Here is a 15,388-nt window from a genome sequence, read left to right as displayed (position 1 = left end):
CTACAGTGTTTGCTTCTTGTGACTGATCTGTTTCACTTAGCATAATGTCCTTAAGATTCATTCATGATGCAGCATGTGTCAGAATTTTCTTTTTAAGTCATATGTATACATATACAATAGAAAATTTTTCGGTCTTAAAAAGAAAGTTCCTTTTTTTTTAACATTGTGAGCTACATTTTTAATCTGGATGATGCATAATCCAGATACATTTAAAGAATTACTGATAAGAAGGGATGTACTTCTGTCCTTTTGCTATTTGTTTTCAAGATGTCTTATATTGCTTTTTTGTCCCATTTCCTGCATTGCTGTATTCTTTTGTGTTTAGTTGATTTTTTTGCAGTGGACCATGTAAATTTTTTTCTCATTACATTTTGTGTATATTATAGAGCTATTTTCTTTGTGGTTACCATGAGGACTATATTTAATATCCTAATGTTATAACACTCTAATTTGAATTTATACCAACTCAACTTCAATAACATACAAAGGCTCTGCTCCTTTACAGCTTGGTTCCTACCCTTTCCATTATTAATGTCACGTAATTATATCTTTATACATTGTGCGGTAAAAAATATAAATTAATAATTTAATGCATTAGTTTCTTAAATGCATTTATGTAAAAAAAAAACTATGGAGTTATAAACTAAAGTTACAGTAGCACTAGCTTTTGGACTAATTTTTAAAAAATTTATCAATCTCTTAAATGGTATAAAAAACAAAAAGTAGATTTACCATAACTACAATAAGATTAATTTTAATAATTGCCTATTTATCTTTACTGAGATCTTCATTTCTTCATTTGACTTCGAGTTACTCTCTGTGTCCTTTTATTTCAATCTGTAGGACTGCCCTTTAGCATTTCTTGCAGGGCAAGCCTACAGTTAATGAAATCTTCCAGCCCCGCCCCCAACAACCCTCACTTTTGAAGGATAGTTTTATTGGATATAGAATTCTTGACTGGCGGTGTTTCTCTTTTAGTGTTTTGAATATATCGGTGCACTGCCTTCTGGCCCCCGAAGTCTCCAATGAGAAATATGTTGATCATATTATTGAGGATCACTTATGTGTGATGGAATACTTCTCTTGCTGCTTTCAAAATTATTTCTTTGCCTTTCTAAACTTTGATAATAATGTGCCCTGGGGTGCATTTCTTTGACTTCATCCTACTTTGGGTTTGTTGAACTTGTATATTTATATTCATTTATTTTATCAAATTTGGGGATTTTTTAGCCATTATTTTTAAAGATGTTTTCTCTGCTTCTTTCTCTTTTTTTGAGGGGGGACTCCAACAATGCATATGGTGGTCCACTTAATGGTGTCCCATGGATCTCTTAGGCTCTGTTCACTTCAATCTTTTTTCTTTCTGTTCCTCAGACTAGATAATATTCATTGTCCTTTATTCTTTTTTTTTTCTTTGAGTTGGAGTCTCACTTTGTCTCCTAGATTGGAGTGCAGTGGCTGCTCCCGGCCACTGCAGCCTCAGCCTGCTGGGCTCCGGCGATCCTTCCACCTCAGCCTTCCACGTAGCTGGAACTGCTAGCGTGCGCTACCATGCCCGGCTAATTTTTGATTTATTGTAGAGGTGAGGTCTCTCCAAGTTGCCCAGGCCGGTCTCGAACCCTTGGGCTCAGGCAATCCACTCACCTCAGCCTCCCAAAGCATGGGATTACAGGTTGAGCCACCAAACCCAGCAGCATTGTCCTTTATTCATGTTCACTGATTCTTTTTTCTACCTGCGCAAGTCTGCCTTTGAATCTCTCTAGTGAATTATTCATATTAATTATCTTACTTTTCAGCTCCAGAACTTATTTTTTGTTTCTTTTAAGGTTTTCTGTTTCTTTATTGATCATTCCATTTTGTTCATACATTGTTTTCTTGACATTCTCTACCTCTTCTTTTAGTTATTTAAGTATCTTTAAGACAGATGTTTAAAGTCTTTGTCAAAAAAATAATAAAGTCTTTGTCTAGTAGATATATCATCAGTTCTTTTTCAGGAGTGGTTTCTGTTGTTGTTTTTCCTTTGATTAAGTTATATTTTCCTATTTCTTTGTATGCTTTTGTTATTGTTGAAAACTGGACATTCGATTCTAATAATGTGACACTGGAAACAGATTCTTCTCCTTCCTTGGTTTTCCTTTTTAAAAAAATTACTATAGGATGTCTCTGTGTCAAGAATTGGCCTGAAGTATAAATTAAGGTCTCCATAGGTCTTTTCTTAGCCTGTGCTTTTCCCTAGGCATGCCCAGGGAATTTCTAATTTCTCCTATATATGTGGTTGCTTTTGAGTATCTTGGTTTTCAGTGTCTGGCTCCCAGAAGGGAAAAAGAATTTTAAAAATGAAGGAAGGGGAAAGGCACTGGCCTTTTTAATCCTCTGGAAGTCACTTCAGCATGAATGGGAGGAGCTTGCAATGTCGAGCGAGGTACAACGACAGTGATCACTACCTGTTTGCACCTTTGTGATCAGAAGCAGTCATCATTGATCAGAGCACAGATTCATATTTGGAGGATAGGGTCCTTTTTGTCCACTCTGTCTCCCACTCTGTTTAAAAAAATTAAACACATTCTGGCAAGATGGAGTAGGAAGCACCAGGAATATGTCTTCCCAGCTAGAGAGTAATTGCACTAGCTCAATCTGATATAACTTTTGTGGAACTCTAGAGTCTACTGAAATCCAGAGGAAAGCTTAGTTAATAAATTTTGATTAATTTTAGTCCATTTTAGCTCTTACCATACCCATTACAAATCTCCCGATGGCAGGCAGCTATGCACTAGTTTTTTAAGCAGATTGCACACATAAACCAGATTTATAAGGTTTTTTTGTTGTTGTTGTTTGTTTTTTAATACCATAAACTAGGTCACTGACCATGGGCAAATGGGTGCCTAAACTTAGGTAGGCAAAGCGCTTTTCATAACCTACCATAAATTACCATGAAGCCTGAGTATCTTTTCTGAGTCTTAAAAAAGGCAAGAATAAAAGGAACAAGATCTATTGTATGTTAGGCAATTCTTAGAAGGGAAGTGGTTATTTTATTTTTACGTAAAAGAAAACTAAGGCTCAGAGATGTAAAAGTTGTTCAAATTCACCCAGCAAATAAATGAGGGAACTGAATGCAGCGTTTTCCATGCTGCCCCAGTGAAAAAAATTCATCTTTCTTGTCCTCTGGTGATTTTTATAAATGATTGGAAGAAGGTCCTAGGAGAAATGTTTATATCCTCACTGAACATTGTGGTGTAAGGACATCTTACACTTGGGCCTGTTCTGCTCTTGCAGTCTCTCCTACCACATAATTTTTTGTGTGTGTGTGTGTTGGAGTCTCACTCTGTCACCCATACTGGAGGGCAGTGGCTGCTCCTGGCCACCGCAGCCTCGACCTGCTGGGCTCCGGCGATCCTTCCGCCTCAGCCTTCCAAGTAGCTGAAACTACAGGCGCGTGCTACCACGCCCAGCTAATTTTTGATTTATTGTAGAGATGAGGTCTCGCCAAGTTGCCCAGGCGGGTCTCGAACCCGCAGGCTCAGGCAATCCACTCACCTCAGCCTCCCAAAGGTGCAGGTTACAGGCTGAGCCACCGAGCCTGGCTTCCTACCACATAATTTAACCAAAACAGTGAGATGGCCATTCTATGTGACTCCTCCTCCTGGGAGGTTGGCACTCCTCTGAGGTAACTGAATGGGGATGAAAGTTCCTAAGGGAACCAGCCTCAGAGAGCACGCTTTTCCCAAATATCCCACAGAAATCGATCACTAACATACACCACAAATCCTGTCCAAGCTGGGAAGATGTTTTTAGACTTTCCCTTTCTTTAAGGGAAGGAGTAAGGAGTGCTTTTGAGAACTAGAGTTTATATTAAGTAAAGAATACACATAGGCCAGGCTCAGTGACTCACGTCTATAATCCCAGCACTTTGGGAGGCCGAGGCAAGAGGATGGCCTGAGCCCAGGAGTTTGAGACCAGCCTGGGCGACATGACGAGACCTCGTCTCTACAATAAATAAAAATTTTAGCCAGGTATAGTGGCGCATGCCTGTAGTCCCAGCCACATGGAAGGCTTAAGTGGAAGGATCGCCTGAGCCCAGCAGGCCGAGGCTGTGGTGGCTGTGAGCATGCCACCGTACTCCAGCGTGGTCAACAGAGTGAGACTCCAACTTGAGGGAAAAAATGAAACAAAACAATACACATAGCTCACGTGCTTTTATCTTTGAAATATACTGTGATCAATAGAGTCAGAAATCTCTCTTAGTTTTCGGGGATAGCATAGTCAGTTTGGGCTACTATAACAGTACCATAAACTTGGTGACTTAAACAACAGACATTTATTTTTCACAGTTCCGGTGGCTGGGAAATGCAAGATCAAGGTGCGGCAGTTTGGTTCTGCTGTGGCTGGCTCCCTGGTTTGCTGTGTTCTCACGTGGCAGGTAGCAGAGATAGTGAGGCAAGATCTCTTATATCTTCTTAGATGGGCACTAATCCCACCCATGAGGGCTCCACGCTCATGATCTATTCACCCCCAAAGGTCCCACCTCCTAATATCACACTGGGGATTCGGATTTCAACTATGAATTTTGAGGGGACATGAACGTTCAGTCCATATGGGGGATTTCTTTTTATATAACATTTTACTTAATTGTGTCATCACAGTAACTTTTGTCAAAGTTATATTGTTTCTACTTTCTGGATCCTGTAGCAGAAATTGGAGATTGTTGTAACAGTTTCTAAAAAATGTGCCATAGTACTCATAATAATAATTTTTAGTCCTAGGAGTAACTAGTCCTGTCAGAGTTAAGGAATTTGGTTTGGTAATAACCTAAGCTAATACCCATATGGCTCTGTACTGTGCTGTAGAAAAACTGAGACTTTTTCCCCCCTATCTGACATTTCAGGATGAAAAAGATTGCTCAGCAGAATATTTTCCAAATTTCTAACCCTGATGATTTTTCCACTCACCACTTTACACAAAGTGGTAGGTACAGATGGCAGTTTTCTGGGTCTATAGAGTATTCAGTCTTCGTCCTCATCCGTTCCCTGGAGTCGACTCCTCATTCTTGTATAAACAAAGTGGTTTTAACAGGGTCTTAGGAAATCTCTGCAGTATTTACAATTGCAAACCCAACCCTTAATATGAGGAATCTGTTAGAGCAGGGTTTTTTGTTTGATTTTTGAGACACAGGTCTCTCTCTGTTATTGACAATGTAGTGGCACAGTCATAGCCCCCTGCAGCCTCAAGCTCCAGGGCTCGAGAAGTCCTCCCGCCTCAGCCTTCCAAGGCTGAGGCTGTAGGCGGGAGCTCCTGCAGCTAGCCAAGGGATTTGGCTTGCGCGCCAAGGCTGGCTCCGGGGCTCTGTGCTTCTGTTGCGGCAGCCTGGACTGGCGCTGAGCCGTCCTCCTCCTCCTTCGTCAGTGCAGGCTCCCGGTCGTCTTCTCCGCACTGGCTGTCCTCCGGGCACCTTGGAAGAGCAGATTGCAACGGAGACAGGCAGTGCCCTTGGATATTTGTGCAGCATGCAGAGTGGAACCCCTGGAAAGCCTTCTTCCTTCTAATGCTTCCTTAGCTCATACTGTCCTTGGACTTCCAGCAGTAGAACTGCATCCTCTTACTGGGTCGAGAAGCTTTTGTGTGCCAGGTGCTGTGCTAGACACACAAGGTAAAACGATAAGCAAAACATGGTCCAACTATCTCACAGCTTGTTTTGACGCTTTTTTTTTGAGTTTGATTCTCATTCTGTCACCCAGACTGCAGTGAAGTGGCATGCTCAAGGCCACCACAACCTCAGTCTGCTGGGCTCAAGTGATCCCTCTGCCTCAGCCTTCCAAGTAGCTGGAACCACAGGCATGTGCCACCGTGCCCACCTGATTTTTTGACTTATTGTAGAGACAGGGTCTTGCTATGTTGCTCAGGCTCAAGGTCTTGCTATGTTGTTCCCTGAGCTCAGGCATTCCTCTCACCTCCGCCTCCCAAAGTGCTGGGACTACAGGTGTGAGCCGCCACGCCTGGCCCTGTTATGGCACTTTTAATCACCTTGGAGAAAATATTGTTTTAAGGTGTGCTTGGGATTTCCAGTAAGATGGCGACAGAACAGGTCAGATTGTTCAGGTCTCTGCAAAAGCAAGTATTCATAAAGACTCTCTGTGTGAGTGGGTGTGTGCCAGTGGGTGAGTGAAAGTTCAAGGGGAGACTCAGGTTCATGCACTCAGGGCTCTCCTCTGGAGGTGACTGCAACCCCCCATTGCCCTGAGATTGAAGCCCCCGGCACACAGGATTGTCTGCTATTCTCGGAACTCTCCTGAAAAAAGGCAGCAGAAAACAGCTGATCTTTACCACCTGGTGCCTGGCCCATACCATCATCTGTGACAGCAAAATGACACGAGCCCCAGAATCAGTGGAGAGAGCAGGTCATGGAAAGCTGGAAAGGAGCCCCGCCACCAGTGAGGAAATGCCAACCAGCACCATTTTCTCTGTTCCGGGACCAGGCAGAGACCTGCATTGCCCAGCCCAACTCCACCCAGCCTCCAGCCTGGGACCTAGAGGCTATCTCCTCATCAAACTCAGAGAGATAGACGCCCCTCCCCCATGCTGGAACAGGCACAGCCACGTCAGATCTGAGTAGGAGACGACAATAGTGGCAGCAAGCTGGGTGAGTCCAGATCAGATTCACCTTCCTCCCACAGTAGTCCATGGGGCATCTGACCCATGCTGAGAGCAACCCTATCAGCTTGTGCTGAGAGTGGAGGGGAGGAGCTAGAGACCAGAGCTGAAAGGAAGTTGGAGTTACAGGAATGACCTCAGAGCTAGTTTTTTGTTTTAGTTTTTTCCCCCTCTTTTCTCTTTCTATGATTACATTTTCTCATGTGCTTTGTTTCTGATATTTTAATGCTGTTTTTTTTTTTTTAGACTTCCTGTTTGTGTATGGGTATTTTTGAGGGAGAGTACATCAATAGGGGAGTTTTTGTCAGTTTGTGTGTTTGTATGATTGTCTGTATTTTTAAAAATATTTTCTGTCTTTGTTTGTGTCTCTGTTCATTTGTTAGTTTGTATGCCTGTTTTCCCTCTTCTCTCTCTCCACCTTCCTCTCATCTTCCTCCTTCCTTTTTTCATTCTTTTCTTCTTTCTTACCTCATTTTGCTTTCAGGGGGCAAACATATACCCCCATTGCATGGACAGATTGTAAGGCAGTAGGAAGTAGTTTCCAGGGGGCCCACACACCTGTCAGCAGATACTGGGGTCTGCAGATAGTTTCTGAATCACAGCTCCCCCCCTCAATTAAATCTCAAAACTGCAAAAAGTACAGCCCCCACCCCCAGTCCAGCTTCAGAATTGAACAAAGCCAGAGCATCTACATACGGAAGGAGACTGAACAAACAGAAGTAAAAGCTACCCCTCCATCACTGAACAACAGAATTCAAGAAGAGGTTAATAAAAGGCGAGGGGGGGGGGGGCAGAATCTACACAAATGAAGAAAAACCAAAGGAAGAATATGGGTCTCACACAGACTCCTGGGAGGTCAACCACTGAGAATACAGACTTTGGAACACAAACAATGAAGAGCCCCCAGAACGACTGGCCTCAAACTACAAACCCAGATATCAAGATATTAATAGAGAGAATAAATAGAAATGAGAGACAAAAGGAAAGAATGAAGGAGTTGATAACTGAGATAATAGCAATAAAGAATACAGTGAATGAATTAAATAACAAACTGATAAGCATGGAAAGCAGAATTAACCAAGCACAAGGAAGGCGTGTTTGACCATATGAACTTTGGTGAGAACAAAGGACATAGAACTGACTGGGGAGGCTGAAGAAACAACACTGCCTCAGATGTTACTGGTAGATAGGAACAATCTTGGCCACTTTTGGCTAAAATGAGTTTATTAAACATTTTCAAGAGGAAATAGATTCATTAGTTTTAACACGTTATATTAAAAGTATACTGTGAAGTCTCCCTCACTCCCTATTCTCTCTGTCTGTTTAATTCTTATATATCATTCCGAGTTTCTTTATGTAAATATAAGCAAATCTCAACATATATTCTTGTTGCTAGTGCCCCATCCCCCAATTTTTACCCCTTTGATAGTGCACTCTATGTACTATTCTTCATACCTTTATTCAATTATTTGATATCTCATGGAGATATTTTTCCATGTAAGTACATAGAGAACTTCCTCATTCTTTTGTTTGTTCACATAATACTATAAATGGATGTACCTTGATTTAATGAACACACTCTCTATTTGGGAACATTGCTGACCTTCTGCTATTACAACTGCTTCAGTGAATATGTTTATATATACATTGTGCATGTGTGGTAACGTATGTGTAAATTCCTCATAGTGGTTGCTGTATTAGAGGCGTTGTGCATTTGTAATTTTGTTAACCATGCCAGATTCCCCTGCACAGAGTGTTAGTAACTTAAGCACTAATCAGTGAAGCCAGTGAAGCCTCACAGCTCCATTTATGGAGTATTTTTCATGCTTTTGGATCTTTACCAATTTGATAGGTGAGAAATGGGCTTGTAGTGAAGTTTTAATTTGTTTTTCCTATTAAAAGTGAGGTTGTACATCTTTTTTGATGGTTAAGAGATTGGTATTTCCTTTTCTCTGAAATACCTTTCATGTCCTTTGTTCATCTTTCTTCTGCTAATTTTTAACTTGCCAATTTCTAGAAGCTCTTTAAATATTAGGAATTTTACCCTTTTTGATATGAGTTGCAAATATTTTTTCTTAGGTTTTTAAATTTTTAACTTGTGTTTTTTTTGCCATAAGGAGCTCTTGGTTTTTATATTGTTGAATTTGTCATGTTTCCTTTATAGCTTTTGTATTACTCTGGCCCACTATTGAAGGCACAAGATCATTCATTCTTTCTACGGTGCCTCCTTCCAAATGCTTTTGGTACCTTCCCCTAAGTTTGTGTTCCTGGAAATGTATTTCTTGTCATTGATAAGGTAGCCCTTGACAGTTTTGTTGGAGATTTTAGTGGTCTGAAATATCCCCATTTTCTTGGTATAGGCAGTCTGAGAAACTGTTTGGCAGTTTCTTATAAACCTAAACATGCAATTACCGTATGACCCAGCAATTGCATTCTTGGGCATTTATCTCAGAGAAATGAAAACTTATGTTTACACAAAAACCTGTACATGACTACTCATAGCAGCTTTGTTTGTAATAGTTCAAAACTGGAAACAACCAGATATCCTTCAGTGGGTGAATGGTTAAACAAACTCTGGTGCATACATGCCATAGAATACTACTCAGAAATACAAAGGAGTCTGAACTATTGATATATCAACAACATAGATGAATCTCTGTTGTATTATGTGGAGTGAAAAAATACAATCCCAAAGGTTACAAACGGTATTATTTCATTTAGATAACATTTTTGAAAGGATGGAAGTTTAGCAATGTCGAGATTAGTGGTTGCCCGTTTTTAAGAATGGGAAGGAGGGTGGGAGAAAGAAAGAGGTAGGTATGGTTATAAAAGCAGCACAAGTTATCTTTGTGGTGAGGAATTTTTCTGTGTCTGACTGTAGTGGTGGATATATGAACCTGCACATGCGGAAAAATTGTATAGAACTAAACACATGCACGTGCACACAGACACACACACATATAGAGTGCAACCAAAGTGGGGACATCTGGCCAGGCATGGTAACATGTGCCTGTCTATAGTTCTTGCTGCTTGGGAGCCCGAGGTGGGAAGATCGCTTGAGCCTTTGAGTTTGAGGCCAGCTAGGGCAACATAGCAAGACTTGTCTCTAAGTAAAAAAAAGAAAAAAGAAAAAAAAGATGGGGGTGGAAGTTTGAATAATACCATGATTGTATCAATGCCATTATCCTGGTTGTGATATAATACTATCATTCTGCAAGATATTGCCATTGGGATAAACTGGGTAAAGGGCACACAAGATCTTGTGTACCAGAATTTGAATTTAAAGTACATTTCCATTTCTGCTAATACCAGATTCGCCAAAAGATACTACTTAGAGGCAGGTTCAGGTCAAGTGACTGGTACTCTCGTGTGTTAGGACTAGCAGTGGATTAGTTACTGGGTGAAAATCTGAGTATGTTGACATGCATTTCCAAGGATTCTTGAACACCCCAACTGGGTAGCCCATCACACAGCCTGTATGGGGGAAAAACACTGGCTGAACCTCCCGTGTATCAGAACAGTGAGGAGTGGACATGGATCACTGGGGGCAGGAGTGGGGAAGGGTTCCCAAGATGAGCTTAGATGTCAGTGGGTCCATCCTGATCCTGCCCGATGTGTGCCCCATAGTCATGTGTATTTCAGCGTACCTTGTGCCATAGCGTTGGCTCTGGTATGGGATTGAGCATGGCCTGGCATAGTGGTCCTTGGAGTATGATAAGAATCTCTTGGGATCCCCAAGACCCTGCTTAGGGATTCTATGAGGTCAAAACTTTTTCTTATAATATTTAGACATTATTTTCAGTTCATTCTTATTGTCTTACAGGTGTACAGTAGAGTGTTCCAGAGGCTACAGTAGAGTGTGAAATAGCAATAGATTAAATGTAGAAACAGCTGGGCTCGGTGGCTCAGCCTGTAATCCCGCGCCTTTGGGAGGCTGAGGTGAGTGGATTGCCTGAGCCCGTGGGTTCGAGACCCGCCTGGGCAGCAAGACCTCATCTCTACAATAAAATCAAAAAATCAGCTGGGCGTGGTAGCGCATGCCTGTAATTCTGGCTACTCAGAAGGCTGAGGCGGAAGGATCGCCGGAGCCCAGCAGGTCGAGGCTGCGGTGGCCGGGAGCGGCCACTGCACTCCAGTCAGGGCGACAGAGTGAGACTCCAATCAAAAAAAAAAAAAAAAAAAATGTAGAAACAGCCATGAGAATCCAGCTGTTTTCTACCAAGGCAGACATTAAAAAGACTTATAAAAATATAAACCAGTGTCACTCTTCTCTCCTTTTTATTTTAGAAAATATTGGTATTTTCCTTAAAAAAATGTTGGCTGGGCTCGGTGGTTCAGCCTGTAATCCCAGCACTTTCGGAGGCCGAGACAAGTGGATTGCCTGAGCCTGCGGGCTTGAGACCAGCCCGGGCAACTTGGCGAGACCTCTTCTCTACAGTAAAATAAAATTAAAAAATAGCCGAGTGTAGTAGCATGTTTGTGGTTCTGGCTACTTGGAAGGCTGAGGCAGAGGAGCCGGAGCCCAGCAGGTCGACGCTAGGGTGACCGTGAGCGTGCATGCCACGGCACTCCAGCTTGGGCGAAGGAGTGAGACTCCAACTCAAAAAAAAAAAAAAAAAAAAGTTATGCATGCTCACATGTAAAGGGGTTATTGTTATTTTTAAATGCTTTAGTATTTAAGAATTTTCTCTGTTTTAATTTTTGTAGGTGACTATCAATAGATATAACCCATATAAACAAAAGCTCTTTGTTCTGACAACAAACCAAAAAGTTTGAGAATTGCTGTCTTAGCACAAAGCAGTTGGCTTGAGGTCTAGTCAGAGCTTTGCTTTGTCACCACGGGCAAATTGTTTAGTCTTATTTATTGACTTCTTCCTCTGTAAATGCTAATAATGATCCTGTTATATACTTATGAAAATATAATGCCCTATGCAAATTCAGGGAAGTTTAGTAGTTATATGACTAAACTGCTGTTAGAAGAAAATGCAAAGAATGAGATTTTCTGGCATATTAGCTGGTGGTCTGTTTTCTTGTTGTTGTTTTTTTTACTTTTAGTATCTCCTAGAAGTTTCCTTATACATTTTATGAGGGGACTTCCAAAAAACTGGAATTATTTTTTGGAGGGCAGGCCCCTTTCAGTACAGGCTTCCCCCACTAGGTAAGTGTTCTAGGAACCCACTGGCATCAGTGTACCAGCTAACATTGTAAGAGGCTGTGCTCGACTTCATTGAATTTTTTTTTTTTGAGATTCTTCCAGTACGTTTGCCCATTTCATGATGTGTGATTTATCAGCACTACTGCCCAAACTGTGCTGAGTGTTCAGCAGTTTTTGACCAAAGACGGCATGATCCCCGTGCTCCATCCTACCTATTCACCTGATCTCACCCCAGGTGACTTTTTTTGGTTTTCCTGGATGAAAAAAATCCTCAGAGGGAAACACTTTGCTGATGTGGAAGGGGTGAAACAAAAAATGGCATAAGCACTAAAAGGTATCAACATAGAAGAGTTCAAAAATTGTTTTGAGCAGTGGAAAAAGCATCTGAATACAGTCAAATAGAGAGAACTTTGAAGGTGACTGAAGTTTGAACATGTAAGAATAAAAATACTATTTTATTTTATTATAGAGATGTGGGGTAAAAGTAAGAATTAACTACACAGGTAGGCTGCATGCAGGTGAAGTTTGGGTCTCCAACTGGTCCTCACTTCCCCTGGTAAATGCACAATTTTTTATAAGTAAATTCCAAGTATTTTTTTTTTTGGTCCCCCCTCATGTTTCTTTTTCCTAGACAACCATTTTAATTATTTAAAAAATTAATTAAATACATTTTCTGGACTTTCGGAAAGTTACTTAACCTCTCTGTGTCTTGGCTTCCTCATTTGTAAAGTGGGGCTAATATCTAATACCTCACTTTTCAAGGCAGTTGTGAATATGAAAAATATGCACAGGAAGCACCTGGCAAAAGTGCTTGGCACATAATAGATGCTCCGTAAATAGTAGTTGCAATGATTGTTACTAACATATAGCAAAAGATGCAAGATTAAATTTAAGTCTCTTACCCTATCTTCAGTAGACGTATTAATCTACTTTATTCACAAGTCTATTGTCAGCCATTTCACTTCATTTCATTCTTTTCTTTTCTCCTTTGAAGGGCTATTGAGTGGCCAGACTTCCCCAACAAATGCCAAATTGGAGAAGCTAGACTCTCAGCAAGTGTTGCAGCTCTGCCTCCGCTATCAGGATCACCTGCATCAGTGTGCAGAGGCTGTTGCTTTTGATCAGAATGCTTTGGTGAAGCGAATCAAAGAGGTAATGTGCTGTGAGAAATAGCATTGCTTACTCATTATTGTGTTCCTGCTGCTCCTGATTCCATCTTCAGACTTGACATTTGTCACCAGTGCTTTGGGGCGATTCTTTCCTAGCAGTAAAATGTAATAGTGAAAGGAGTAGTCCTCAGAGCTAGAATGATATGGAGTTTGAATGCCACTGTGGAGTTCACCACTGATTTGGTTGCACTAGTTGCTTAACTTTTCTTTGTCTCAGTTTCCTCATATGAAAAATGGGGTTAGGTCAGGCATAGTGGCCCATACCTGTAGTCCAAGCACTTTGGAAGACCGAGACAGGAGGATTGCTTGAGCCCAGGAGTTTGAGACCGGCCTAGGCAACATAGTGAGACATCATCTCTACAAAAAGAAAAAAAAAAAAAAAAAGAAAAGAAAATGGGGTTAATAGTAATAACCTACTCCAAGGGTTGAGTGACAACAAAATTGCTTAGTAAGTGTTAGCTATTTTTATTATGTGTAAAGTCCTGCTGTACTAATTTGTTCTAGCTGACATTATATCTTTGAATTGATTTTAGCAGTTTCCTATATATAATTTATATTTTGTTTCCCAGTAGGTTATCATTTCTTTCAGAGCAGGAGTCTTGACATCTCCCTCAATTATATTCTTCACTGTGTTAGCACATAAAAAGCTCCAGTGATTCTTATTGGTTGTATGGAAACAATTATGCCTACTTAACCCACAAGGTCTTTAGAGGAAAGAAGTGGTGTAATTCATGTGAAAGTACCTCATAAACTAAAGAGCATGCTACAAATGTTGTGTAATTACCAGTAAGTAGGTACTTCTTTTAAGCACTTAAATGTATCATTGACCAGCGGTTGCATGGCACAGTTCTGGGGACACCAAGGGGTAAGTAAATACATCTTCCAAAGTTTCACTCAAAAAGGGATTTATATTCTCGATACCTTGAAGTAGTGTAATGTCAAGGAAGTGGCAGGAGCTCTGAGATGGAGAAACCACTTATGTGAATGACATTCCTTTGTTTGATTTGTTTAACCAAATGGTCCTGGTCATGAACCCTGGTGAGAGAGGAGGCATGTTAAGAAATGCATAAGTGATGGGTCAAGAATCACTGCAAATTTTTGTTTGGTAATAGAGGTGTAAACTATCCTTAAAATTATGACATAATGATTATATTGACATATTTAAATTTGCCAATACCTCGTACTTATCTTTCATGAAATGTTGTATGCATATACTCCTTTCTTGTGGATTAAGTTCTAAAATTTGGAAAACTATTGAACATGACCTTTCATATTGTTTGTCATTGATATGACCTTGCAAATATTATAAAATTATTTTACTATATTGTGGTCTACAGAGCTTTAATTCTCAAACATGACTGTTAATATTAGCATCACTTGGGGTTTTTTTGTTTAATACTGAGTTCTCCCCTCTCCTAGTAGGTCTAGGGAGTGGTCTGTGAATCATTATTTTAATAAGCTTACCAAATGATACTGATGATACCCTCCATTAGCTGGAATTTGGGAGCCACTGGTCTAGAGCACTATTGCTGAAATAAGTTCTGTAAAACATGTCCCATGTAAAGAAGGTCAAACTTTTTGCATACTCCATCACTACCCTCTGGAGAGTCACAAGCCATATTATCTTATTTAAAGTTCTTAGGATCTCACAGTGAAGAAAATCAGCACTTTTCAAATTTATTTGACCCCAGAACCTTTATCTTAGGTAACATCTATTAACATCCCTTAGGAGGAGAGATTTTGGAATATTCTTTTAGAAATGCTGTTGTCGATGTGAGACTTTTCCATTTTTGACTATTGTGCTAGAAGTTACCTATGACATTAACTCTCAAAGGGAAGATTTCAGAAAAATAAATTGACTTTTTGATGCTTACTCTTTTTAAGAGTTTCTCTAATCCATATCTGTTGTTTTACAGTTTAGGAAAATGTGGCACAGAGAGATGAAGTAACTAGCTCAGTGTCAGAGTGCTGGGGAAAGGATTTTATTGCTGGAAGTACCAGACGCAACTCCTCATAATACCATACTTTCAAGACTTCAGAGCAGTTTCTCAGCCCTGACTACATGTTAGAATCATCTGGGAATTTTTTTCCTCCAATATATATGGTGGAAAATTTTACATGTACACTGAAGAAGACAGAGTAACGCAATGAACCTTCATGTACTCATTAGCCAGTCCCTAGTTATAACTTGTGAATACTCCTGTTTCATCTGCACCCTCACTCACTCCCTGCCAGATCCCCATCTGGTCTATTTTGTAGTAAATCCCAGACATATCATTTCTTTCATAAATATTTAAGTATATAACTTAAAAAAATAAAGAATTCTTTTAAAAAGAACTTTTAAATTTGAATAATTTTAGACTTAGGAAGCAGTAAATAGTTACATAAATAGTTCACAGAGTACCTGTACAACCCCCAT

At 40.4% G+C, this 15,388-nt stretch overlaps 1 protein-coding gene across 1 annotated transcript in view; it reads left to right on the top strand.

Moving 5' to 3' along the window:
* BORCS5 (BLOC-1 related complex subunit 5) overlaps positions 1-15,388 on the top strand; it is an 88,567-nt gene that overhangs the window by 48,374 nt on the left and 24,805 nt on the right. Inside the window, exon 2 of the mRNA XM_021714727.1 lies at positions 12,795-12,952. Within this exon, the coding sequence (XP_021570402.1) occupies positions 12,795-12,952 (158 nt within the window). The remainder of the gene's footprint in view (positions 1-12,794; positions 12,953-15,388) is intronic.

This window comes from Carlito syrichta, unplaced genomic scaffold (assembly GCF_000164805.1).
Source record: "Carlito syrichta isolate Samal-C Ts95f unplaced genomic scaffold, Tarsius_syrichta-2.0.1 Scaffold305731, whole genome shotgun sequence".
Taxonomy (NCBI): domain Eukaryota; kingdom Metazoa; phylum Chordata; class Mammalia; order Primates; family Tarsiidae; genus Carlito; species Carlito syrichta.
This window is presented reverse-complemented; position numbering and strand designations above follow the sequence as displayed.